We start from the raw sequence: 12,288 nt of genomic DNA, 5'->3' as shown, positions 1-12,288 counted from the left end.
TTTTTAAGGATCAGCTATTTTCAACAACTTTAAAAAATGTTCAACTTTTAGAAAAAGTATACATCACTCTGTTTTACCTAATAAATGAAAGGACTGAATGGGACATGTCCCAGCATGTAATTTCTGTGTAATGTTACATAGTATGATATATAGAAAACTAAATAGAGATGCAAATTTACTGAAATATCTACAATAGAACAAGTTATTTTCATGAATCAGAATTGCTGTCTAAATAATAATTTAAACACATTAGCGAAGTCATAAAATTACTCTGTTTGAAAAAACTGCCTTTTTTTATTCAAATGTGATTTTCGTAATAGTTTCATTTTCAAGTCAGGGCTCACACTGGCTCAAAATTTTGTGTCGCAACCTTTCGCGTGATAAATCATTTTTTCTATCATAGTGTTTATCACCATACTAGAATACTAGTTTTAGATTACATGTACATGTATATTATAGCATACCACAAACTACCATTTCATTATTAAATTATTATAAATATTTATAGAATTATGTAATTAATTATGGATCTATATGGTTGTGAATATTGACATCTTGTGACAAGTATAAAGCTTTTTTAGATCTTTTTAGAAAATTAGCATTATACAGATTTTATCTTTTAATTTGTTTTCCTATGATTAAATTTATTTTTAAAAAATATAGCAAAGGTCAAATTTGCTGTATTGTAATATTATTCAATCCCATAACATGATTGTTAATGCATCTACTTGGCTTGTTGATTGGCGTATGAACATCATATCTAAGTAGATATATGTAGTTTGTGTTATTTTCGGGAACAGAGGAAATTCTGGCTGAAGGTATTAATTGTAAAGATTGTGATTTATAGTCAAGATTATCATTCCAAATCATACTTCTTTTGTTTCAAATAATTAGTTATTGAACTGTGACATTTTAGCTAAATTCAAATGTAAAAATTCCAAGTTTGCTACATAATTCTATTTATAGACTACCCTTACGATGTCAGAATTTTAAGTCTAAGCACCTTGTCAAAAAAACTTACATAACAATTCAAATTAAGTAATTTTGATCAACTGTATACCATATCTTAAACCAGTTACACTTTTTCAAAATATATATTTCATTTTATGCAGTTTTTTGTTGTCCGTATCCATATTCTTTGAGAAATGACGATCACATTGTAAGCTCAGTTGATGAGAGTATTAGATATGTCCGTGGTTAATTACAAATCCATTTAGCTGTAATAAGGTGTGAAAATCACCTATCATTTTTTAAAGACAGTTGTGTATACCCCGCTTACAGATGGCTTCCACCGTTTACCTGTGTGATTGTCTTAAGTCAGCCAAGCGTAAAGTCCAGCTACAGACTGTCGCTTGGAAGAGATTATGCAATCAAAACAAAGGGCTAGGTGATTTTCAATGAAATCTGGGTGTCGCATTTGACAAAAAACTGTCGCATTTAATTCTGAAAAATCGCAAAAAGCGACAAATGCGATGGGCAGCGTGAGCCCTGCAAGTAATGGTTAAACCTTATCTAATGTTCTTGTGGAAACAAATTACATCTTGAGTTAAATTTCAAATAACTATATAAGAATAAAATAATGGATTCATCATTTCATTTTCTAGCTGACAACATCAATAGCCACAACAGTCATACAATTGTTAGCATACATAACAAACCAAAGAAACTTCTTACCGTGACATGCAGATTGGATACCGATGATCGATTAGACCTGGACGATGCAGCAACATATGCCAAGTACTGGATGACTTTTTTTGTGTTTTCTGTCTTTCCAGCTCCAGACTCTCCACTGAAAGTTATATGACAGTTTAAAATTATCAAAAAATGTTGCATTATCTGTACACCTGTCTAGCAGAATCTTTTTCTATTGATATAAAAACAGTGCTCTCTATCCTTTATTCTTAATTAATAAGTCTTGTTAGAAATGCAGCAGGAACAAATAACAACAGAACTTAATTGGGATTATATGTTGAAATTCATTTTATGTCTTTTATTTTAAGGGGGATGTGCGGCCATCTTTTACATTTGAGAAGAAAAATGTATTTATTCATTGCCCAGATTCAGCACCCAAGTCTTTCAAGTCAACAAGTAGGTCCAGATGCATCATCCATGCAAGTTTGGTGAAGATGGGACAAGTAGTAACATAAATACCAGACCTGCAACAAAAACCTTAACCACGTCCAGACGCCGTTCTGGGGGTTTAGCATAAGTTCCTCAAGACTTCGTCTCGAAGAGCTAAAAAATTGACACGTTATTAATCAATTAAAAAATTTTACTGTTACTTTTTTCTAAACACATCGTCACATGGTAAAAATGATTGATTTATTTTTGTCTATGTAAAGCAATAACATTTAACTGCATAACTGGACACAAAGTAAAATCATAATAATTGCTCATCTTCCTGCACTCGAGATCCCCCTTTGATGTCCGACATGAGATAGGTGCATGCTTCTAACACCACGAGTGCGTATTATTCACGAGACATTACCGTATTACAACTTTTTAGAATAAAATTAAATGCTTCGTTATGATTATTTATCATAGTTTGTTAAAATATAGTCTCATTTACATCATTTTCAGGCTTAAATATTCAATTATCTTCAATAATCATGTATTAAACATGGTTTCCTAACATCGGAAACGCCACGATCGATTATAAGTGTTTTGATGATAATTATCTGTTAAATTTAAAGAGATATTGTATCTAGAGTGAAAATTTGTTTCTTTTTCGAGATTCATATTTCGAATATCACTTTTTAAGCATCGTCCAAACATCCAACTTCGGAGATAAATAACTTTCTTAAGTGCAAATAAACCCCTATTCCGTGCAAATACGATCGATAGTAACTTATATTCTGGGTCTTTTAAAACATATTAGAAGTCTGCCAACACATGCAGCACTTTGCAAGATGATTTCTTGTGGCCCCCATGTTTTTATCGAAAAATCGCCATTTTTTGTACAAGTGCGCATGCGTAGACTCCCAAAATGGAGTCCAAAATACTTGCAAATTCACTTCCGTTGACTCTGTTTTGGGACTGTTCTAGACTGACATGGGGGTTAATGATAATTATCGTTAACTATTCTAATTGGTTATAAAAAAAACACTTCTTATTGTTTCTCAGCTTGGGATGCCATTTTAATTTGCTAACAGTCTACACAGTATCATGGGCCTAAAATATGATGGTCACTTGTCACGTAAGGCAGGGGGTCACTTAATGCAGGAAATTACGTTGGGCGGTCTAAATATGGTTGCATAAGACAGAGAGTCGCTCAAATGCAGAGAGTCGCTAAGGCAGTCTAGACTGTATTTTAAACCGAATAAATCCCCTACTACAACAGGGCCTGGGAAGGGGCTGCGACACGCGCCATATGCGCATACCGCCGAATGGCGCAATGCACACATGGTGTGCTGCGCCAAACGGCGCGCCACGCAATCATTTCGTAAAATGCGCAAGCGCATTATTTCATAGTTTGTGATTTTATCGTAGTCGGCGTTTTTGGTAATCATCAATGGAATGATCGAAACGCCATTTGATCGTAGAGATGCCACCGGCAATGAAATCTAACAAAAGATTTCACTTCCCCACAGACATAAAACATTGATATCTATGCAGTTCCCTTCATTATGTGTTTATTAGGCAGCTTGCACAGTTGCACTCACTTTGCCCTTCACACTGCAAGTTGTGAACGAGTGTTTTTCCAGCAAAACTGTATTCTTAACCAAGCAGAGAAATTCTTTGGTACCTAAAATATCTGATTGGCTTCTTAGAGTTCGGTTAAACAAAGAAGAAAACCTTGATTATAGTGATGTTTTTCAAAAAAAGAGGAATTCTTTGAAAAAAGCATATTATCTCTGTCCAGTGACAAACATCCAAACACATTTTTATTTTGGATTTAATTACATAAATTTTATTGTCAAAGATGCATGTGATGACTGTATTATTGTTATCTGATAATATTTCCAGTTATGTATGACAGTTAATTTAAAAAATGGCCCACCCCATTGTATTTTTTCTCGGCCCCATAAATTTCAAAATGGCCCCATCATTTTATGAAGCATGGGGCCATTGGCCCAACCAGTTGTTTGTCCTTCCCAGGCACTGCTACAAACCGTTCCTATAACAGTGAACAGGATGTGTAAATAAATGATAAGAATTCTCTTACACAACCTATCTCATCTAACTTTTATGAACCCTGTGTCACCAGACCAGGATAATAAACAACAGCACATCATAAAGCCCTCACTACAAGATGACAAACCAATCTGACATGGATCAGATGGTTATTGGCAGTTTATAGCCATGCCTTTAGAGCTCATGTATATATATGTGTGTGTGTCTGTGTGTGTGTAATTTAAAATCAACCCAATGAAACTACCGGTACTTGACAATATCTTGTAAATACTCTTGAAATATGTAAATTATCCACATCCTCTTTCAATGACTACCACAGAGACTACTTCAACAGCAGAGGAAACAAAGACTTGCATTTTTTAGGGACACGATATACTAGTACAATTCCAAAAATGTGTAGCACATACTTAAATTATCAGGGCTTGGTAAACATAATAATTATAAAGTACATGGACTTTAACACTCAAACATCTCATTTTGCTTACAATTGAGCTTATGAAATTGTAAATGAAAATTTGCTCTATATCTAAAGAGTAAATCCACACACAATACTTTTAGAAGGTTTGATCTACCATGACTCATTTGATATATAAAATTTAAATTAGTTTTCTCAGTTAATTATTAATAAAAAAAATTTCATAACTGTCAAGAAAAGGGTAAAACACCATTTTTACTCTGACATGAGAGAATTTTGAACCCCCTCTTATTTTACAGAGTGTCGCTTCTTAGCCAATATGCTCCATCCTCAGACACTTAAACTGGCTTTACAGTATGTAAATAGGTACTTACGTGCAGAGAATAGACTGGTCTTCCCTATCTGTAAAATACAACAAAGTCACATTTAAAACAAGAAAATACAAGAACAATCATTTATTCTATAAACTTCAACTCTCAACTTTGAAAAGTTTGCATGCATGCCTTAGCATGGCAATAAAATGGAAGATCAACAAACAAAATTCAATTCATTTGAAGCTCAAGTTTTGCTGCAAAATAAATTTTCATAAATTTTACCTTTATCTTACAAATTTACAACATGAAACTCTACACATTATAGGATGTATAAGAAGCACCACAAATAGTTATATCAAATACTTCATTGAGTTTCTATTCTAATTCTGAACAACATTTCAAGGAAACATTACATTTGTAATGATTATTCAATATTAATTTAAGGATTTTGATGTTCTGTTATTCGAACCCAACTTCATACTATTATCATACTAACAAGAGATGTTTGTAAAACACTTATGCCCCCCTCCTTTTGAAACATCTGTGAAGATACTGAAAGGAAATTGCAAATAATTGAAACATCTGCAAAGAAAATACCCAGAAACTGCAAATAATTGGAATTTTTCTATGTCCAAGGGGCATAACTCCGTCAAAAATTACTCGATCATACCCAATATCGAACTTGACCTAGATATTATCATGATTAAGGTCAGACGACATGTTCCTCAAGCATCTTTTTTGTATCTCCTCGTAATAAAGAGTTCCAATAAAAATCATTATTTTCATAATGATTTTTAAAATGATTAAAATTTACTTGTATATCGATATATGCCTAGATGGCCGAGTGGTTAGAGACGTGGCCGCTCTCTGCCAGGAGCGTAGGTTCTAAAGGTTGTGAGTTCAAAGCCCAGTCCAATATAGGGAATTTTGCTGTGCTGTATTATTTATTTATTTTTAATATCAGCAATTCAAGTGTATTTTCAAGCAGATTTTATAGGAAATTGCATTCTCTAGTATTTTGCAGAAATGCCTGGTAAGGTATCCTAATTTTTTGCAAGAAAGTTTGTCTGAGTAGTAGTAAACCAAAAACAAATTCCTGGAAAATATCATATAAAATTGAGGAACGTGTCATCCGACCTTAAGCTGTATACCAAATTTCATTTCAATATGTTTATCCTCTGCGAAGAAAATGAACAGAAACTATTAATGGACCGACCCACCAACAGAGAGACGGGCAGCAGCAAAGCAATATGCCCTCCCTTCTACGAAGGAGGGTATAAAAATGATATCTGTCTTACATACTGGCATATGTAGAAGATACCAAAATAAAATCCAAGTGTTCACCAAGTTCATGTTCAAAGCATGTTTCTTCAGCAGAGTTGCAATGAAAATACATGAAAAGTGTATGTTACTATTATAAAATTTTGTAAGGCATATAGGAGGTCTTCACACAACAAGTTTTGTTCTTTGTGCGCTATAAGGGAGAAAAAAAAAAGATGTGGTCACATGTAAATATGGCTTTGAATATGCTTATCAACTTATCTGAGGTGAAATTATTCAATAAAAAAAAGGTTTTTAAATTAAACTTAATTTCTATTCAGGAAACTAACCATTATGTTTGTTATTAAAAGTGTAAAAATTGGAGAGAAAAAAATAAACTTTTGAAGTTTAAATAATGAATTGGAGAGAAAAAAATAAACTTTTGAAGTTTAAATAATGAATTTTTCTTTTAAAGTTGACCCGAACTGAAAAACCTAAAATTTAACCTAAAAATTATGAACCCAACCCAAAATCGGGACAGCCCTACCTATTAAAAAAATCTTGAAATCAATAAAAACATCTATTCACTGAGTGCATGCATCTGCACATTTTATCACTTATAATCCACACAAGTTAAAAATCCTTCTATAATGCATTATTTCTTGTCACTACTACTGCTTTCATGGAGAACTGCTTGAGGCTTCATGGTCAGGTTAAAAAAAATTGAGTTACGCATTCAACACAGGTGCAGTGCAATGATACAAACTTTTAAGTGTTGACTGTCTGAGATTTATAAAAATGAGATTGATTCTCCTTTATGGGTGAGGGGTCCCGGGAAAGCCAATTATGGCAGCATTTAAAGTAGTTTACCTTGCAGCATACTCCTGTATGCTGTGTCTGTGATAGCAAATACATGTGGTGGAACTTCATGTCTTTTTTTGCCTTTATAAAGTTCAATGACTTTCTCTGTGTAGATGGGGAGTCTCTTGTAAGGGTTAACTACCACACAAAAAAGACCAGAGTACGTCTGTAAAAAAAAAAAGATCATGAATTACAAAGATAATTAGAGCAGATGGGTTCATTTGCATCATCATATGATATTCTTGGAGTACAGTGAAGTCACTGAGCAAAGTGCCTGGTAAACTTTAAGGTCATACCTGACAATGATCAACATATGCTTTGCATGCATAGAAATACCCATAATGATAGATCTGCTTTAAATACATTCACTGTCTGTACACTGAATTAAGTCTCCTTTGACCTATCATAAACTCAGGGAAAGTTGAATGACAGACACAGCTTAAAATGTTTCCAGGAATACAAATTTTCAGCTGTAAATTAAAATTTAATAACAACATGTTGAATGAATTAATTTCAAATTTTGTGTTGATGATAACACATATGCAAAACAAAATCGATTTAAGGAGTTTTAATTGACTGACACAAAAAAATGCTCTCTCCTTTCATATCATTCACCGTTAACATCTAATCTGTGGTATGTCTGGAATGCCTTAAATTGAAAAAAAAGATTACACTGGGACAGGGAAATGGTTGAATGATTATATAGCACTTTAGTCTAGTGTCTGTCTCTTGCTGGGGTAAAGATTTAAAGCAGTTTGGACAATAGCCCTTATTCACTGGTCTTAAACATTAGATAAACAAAAGACACTAAAGCTGTGTACAGTGCAGTAAGAACAGACAAACGAAGCTGTCAGCAAACAGTAAGGATGGGTGACCTTTGATCAACAGAACCGTGTCACCAAATTAAAGACACCAATACACAAGTAATTCTAACCTTTATCTGAACTATATTAGCTGAGCATGCCTAAATCTGCCATTCATTAAACTACCTACATATTTACCAAGGCTGCAACATGCCTTTTTGCATCATTAAATTTTTATAACTATTGACCAAGACATTCCAGATTCTGTCATTTTGTATAAAAACTAGTTAAAGCATGTCTTTTCTGTGTCATTTTTTTTTTTAATTCACAAAGGTATGAACTTTGAAAATCAATCAAAACATCTGGTTGTACCACACACAATTTTTATCCTCCTTTTTTTTTTAAATATTATTACATGGATAGTGTCTTTTTGGACATGCATTTGATACATACTTTAATGAACCCCAGGCACTATTCAATACTGGTGATATCAGGATTCAATATTTTAATAAATTAATATTGATTATTCATTTTAATATTATTATCAGATTGGACTCCTCAGTGACCTCACTCCGTGGTTTTACTCCCATCCTATAAGGTACCTCTAGTCTATCCTGTCAACAAACAATGCAAGTACTCTTGCATGTGTAAATCATAAATGATAGCTCTTTCTAAAAATTCTATCCCTCTTTGTGCTCCCATAATATTAAAAAATGTTAAAATCAAAAGCTTACTTATATTATAGTCTCAAATGATCAACATGTTTCTGAAATGACCAAAATTTACTTTCACTCAGTAGGTAAAACAGGGGTACGGTATTGTTAAACAGTTTAAGGTTTTTTATCACAAAATGGAAGGTTGGGCAGGGATCGACATTCGACATTAACTGTTGCCTTATTGGCAAGTAAAATGTCATTTCAAGCAAGTGAAACTATAAACTTACTTTTCCGATTGGGCAAGTGAAAATTTTAATAGAAATAATTAATGAAAATAATTTAAAAACATAAAAATAAACTTTCACTATACAACTTTGCATATGGAAACTCAGAATGGCCTCAGTGTTGATTTTAGATAAGTCGTCCAGTATGAATGCTTTTAATTATCAATTTTCAAATCTATACCCTCATCTCATAATTATATTTCATTCTTTGATAAAACTGAATATCATGATGTAGTTTCATCATATTCGCTTACGCACAGAATTTATAAGATCTACAATATTTTTGTCATACGACTTATCTTGATCATGAAACATGTCGGTAGCAATGACTGCACTTCAAATGGCTTTGCGTGCATTCTTTTCCATTAATAATTTGTAAAAGAAAAAGCATCCATCGAAAATTATTCAAACAAGACATGTTATTAAAAGTTAATGAGGTTTAATCTGCCAAAAATTCTGGTTTTATCCAGCAACTAAGCTTATGAAATAAAACATATTTGGTCATCACATACATGTAATCATATTTATATGACACTCAAATAAAATTATCGAATGTGGTGTTGTCTTCTTACTATATTGTAGTTTTCGGGCTACCCATTTTAACATTCACGCAGTCAGAATTTAAGTTCACTTGCCCGAAAAGTTGATGTTTATCCCTGTTGGGTTGTGTGTCATTGTGTCCACGTAAAAGTTAGTGATTGGCATGATTTTCTTTTTTCCTCAGATATCCTTTCTGTTTTAATACTTCAGTAAAACTGTGATTTTGTGTATTAAAGGGTCTAAGAACACATTTTATAAGCTACGATCAACAATCATTTTGCGTCTCTAACAATTAAGCCAGTCAAAAATATATGATAAGAAATAAAACCAATTTTCGTGGTACTACATGTACTATATACAAGTACTTTGGAAGTATTTATATTCTTAAAATGTTACTTGTCAGTTTGAGCATTTTAATTGCTTGACTATTAAATACTATAACTCATGATTTTAGCTTAATTCTGAATCATCTTTCCTACTGAGCAAACTAAACGTCGAAAATCAGTCAATTGTCTCAATGTGTGGAGAATAGTTCCCATGTACTTACATATATTAAGCCTGAAAAATAACGATCTTTCAAATTGTGAAGAACAGAAGCTTCATTGAGACATGTAAGTTCTGCCATATCTTCTACTTTATTGAACTTAGGAGGATTCATTTTCTGGCAATCGTCTCTGTGAACCCTCACACGTTTTCCGGTTTCTTCTACCATTACTTCTATCTCATCCCCATGGTCGCTTGCAATACTGGCAGCACAGAAACCATGTATTTCGTGGGGTATCCAGATGAGTTTTTTTGAAGCCCATTCAGCCTGTACCATAGGGTCATTAATTTTGTTTCTGTCCACAGCCAAATACTGAAGTTCTTGAGCGCTCACACCTGCATACGGATCGTCCGCCATTTTGAAGCAAAAAACTTCCTACCTCTGGATCAGGATTTAGTTTAGCTTGGTATTTTATATGTCTCCTTGAAATTGTTTCTGATTATCACTGTAAAGTCCAAAAGTTCTTATAAAAAGGCAATCCAGGTAAAAGAAAATCCAATATCTCTTCTGATTCATGCAAATTTGTCACCGGGCCCCCGCCCGCTCGAAATAAACAGGCACTACCACTGGTCACGTGACGAAGCTGGGTTCGGTGAAGGAAATATCTGTCATTCCGGAAATAACATAACGTTTCGTAATATGTAAGGGACTTTTAATAAAGTACAGGTGAAAGCGGAAAAATGTCTCAAAATCCGTATATGGGCATTGCCGCAAACATACTATTGGCGGGGAATAAAATTTTAAATGATACACTGTCCATAAAAAATAACATTAACATGACTAACTTATAATATTATTTGCTTTATATATATATATATATATATATATATATATATATATATATATATATATATATATATATATATAAAAGTCCAATGCTCAAACAACTTTTATCTATAGCGATTTTGCCCTACCGGACTCCACAGTACATTAACGCAGGTTATGTATATTTTCTGCAATGTCGCTACCTTCACTTCCAGAATGAATTACCAAAGAAATGTCTTTATTGTTTAAATATTGCACAGCATAGAAGCAAATCTCATTTGCCATTAAACCATATCTAATTAATGAAATGCTGAAAATGCTGTACATTACAATGATTTTATTCTTACACTGTCAGTTACTGAAATTACTTAACTTAATAAAGGTTATTTTTTTATTTAATAATAACAATTTAATACGGTTACATGCCAACGGCGTTTCAAACAGCTTTCTCTCTTCATTTGAGCAACAAATTGAGAATTCAACTGAATACAAAATTTTCAAAAGTGTGGATTTTATGATACAGATACAGATAATACATGTTTCAGAGTTTTGAGTGCGAGTCTAAAGATTCCCGTGGAGAGGCATAACCCTGTTCTATCCGTCACTGAGCTTTGCAAAGACCCATTTACAGCCACTATATCATCAACAAATCTTAATTATAGTTTACAGTCTGTTTACATATATTTACGGTGGCGAATTCACAACAATGTTATAACTGATGTTATAACACAGGTTTTCAATATAATAGAGTATCTGATTTTGTTTGGTGGTGCACATTTTTCTCAAAACTGCATGCATTTAATAACTCTTAACTATTATTTTGTTTGAAAGTTAAAAGTACGTTCAAATTTTGAAATAAAAATCATATTAATTAAGCGTAATTTTAAATTCATAATCTATATTTATCCATAATTGATAAAGATCAAAATTCGACTTAATCTTCATAGATTTTTAAGATCAGTATCCCTGTCAATCATGACAATAACGGCATCAATATACATGTACATGTAGCAATTTAACGAAACTTAACATTTTTGAGCGCTGTAAGCTATAGATAATGAAAGCGAATTATAGTTGATCTCGGTAGACTATGGTTGACAATGTGAATACTAAAGCTCGAGTTAAGCAACGAATGTACATAACTTAGCTTATTTAATAAGCATAATTTAGCTTATCTGTATTTTTGCGATTTTTTATTTATTAGTGAAACCCATTGTTACATGTAACAATCTAAATATTTGCTATATAACAATAAATGTTAATGATAAATATATTCTAAAACCTGTTATATCTACTTTGAGAAGTATTTCGATACCTTATCTGTAAAACTAAGAAAAGTCCCGACAAAATTACGTACATTAATTAAACCATTGTCTCCCTGAAGAGACAGACATATGGTATGGTACTGCCCTTTCCGATATAGTTCATTTAAGTAGTCATGTTGTATATTTTATTTGATCAAATGAAAGATATCGGAAAGGACAGTACCCCTCTCAATGAGAGACTATGTCTATTATTTAAACAGCGACTCGTCGGTAAAGAATTTCATTACATTTTAGAATGTTAGGCATCAGAAAAAATACGGACACATATATCTAGACAAGAGATATTGTAAAGGACCGATGACTTTAAAGTCTTCTGAAGACATGTCAAATTGTAATTCTAAATCTCCAGGAAAATAATTGTGTATTTATTTCAAATATTTTTGATGC

The 12,288-nt window shown here is 32.7% G+C and overlaps 1 protein-coding gene across 3 annotated transcripts in view; it reads right to left on the bottom strand.

Annotated features, from left to right (window-relative positions):
* Nucleotides 1-10,400, bottom strand: part of LOC128167421 (myosin heavy chain, non-muscle-like) — a 57,811-nt gene extending 47,411 nt beyond the window's left edge. For all 3 annotated transcript variants that reach the window (XM_052833134.1, XM_052833135.1, XM_052833136.1), the window contains exons 1-4: nucleotides 9,815-10,400; nucleotides 6,994-7,150; nucleotides 4,924-4,951; nucleotides 1,675-1,789 (exon numbers count right to left, since the gene is read on the bottom strand). In XM_052833134.1, the coding sequence (XP_052689094.1) occupies nucleotides 1,675-1,789; nucleotides 4,924-4,951; nucleotides 6,994-7,150; nucleotides 9,815-10,168 (654 nt within the window). In that variant the 5' untranslated portion in view covers nucleotides 10,169-10,400. The remainder of the gene's footprint in view (nucleotides 1-1,674; nucleotides 1,790-4,923; nucleotides 4,952-6,993; nucleotides 7,151-9,814) is intronic.
* Nucleotides 10,401-12,288: the final 1,888 nt, after the last annotated feature.

Source organism: Crassostrea angulata, chromosome 10 (assembly GCF_025612915.1).
Source record: "Crassostrea angulata isolate pt1a10 chromosome 10, ASM2561291v2, whole genome shotgun sequence".
NCBI classification, from domain to species: domain Eukaryota; kingdom Metazoa; phylum Mollusca; class Bivalvia; order Ostreida; family Ostreidae; genus Magallana; species Magallana angulata.
Note: the sequence above shows the minus strand (reverse complement) of the source record. Positions and strands in the feature narration are given on the sequence as shown.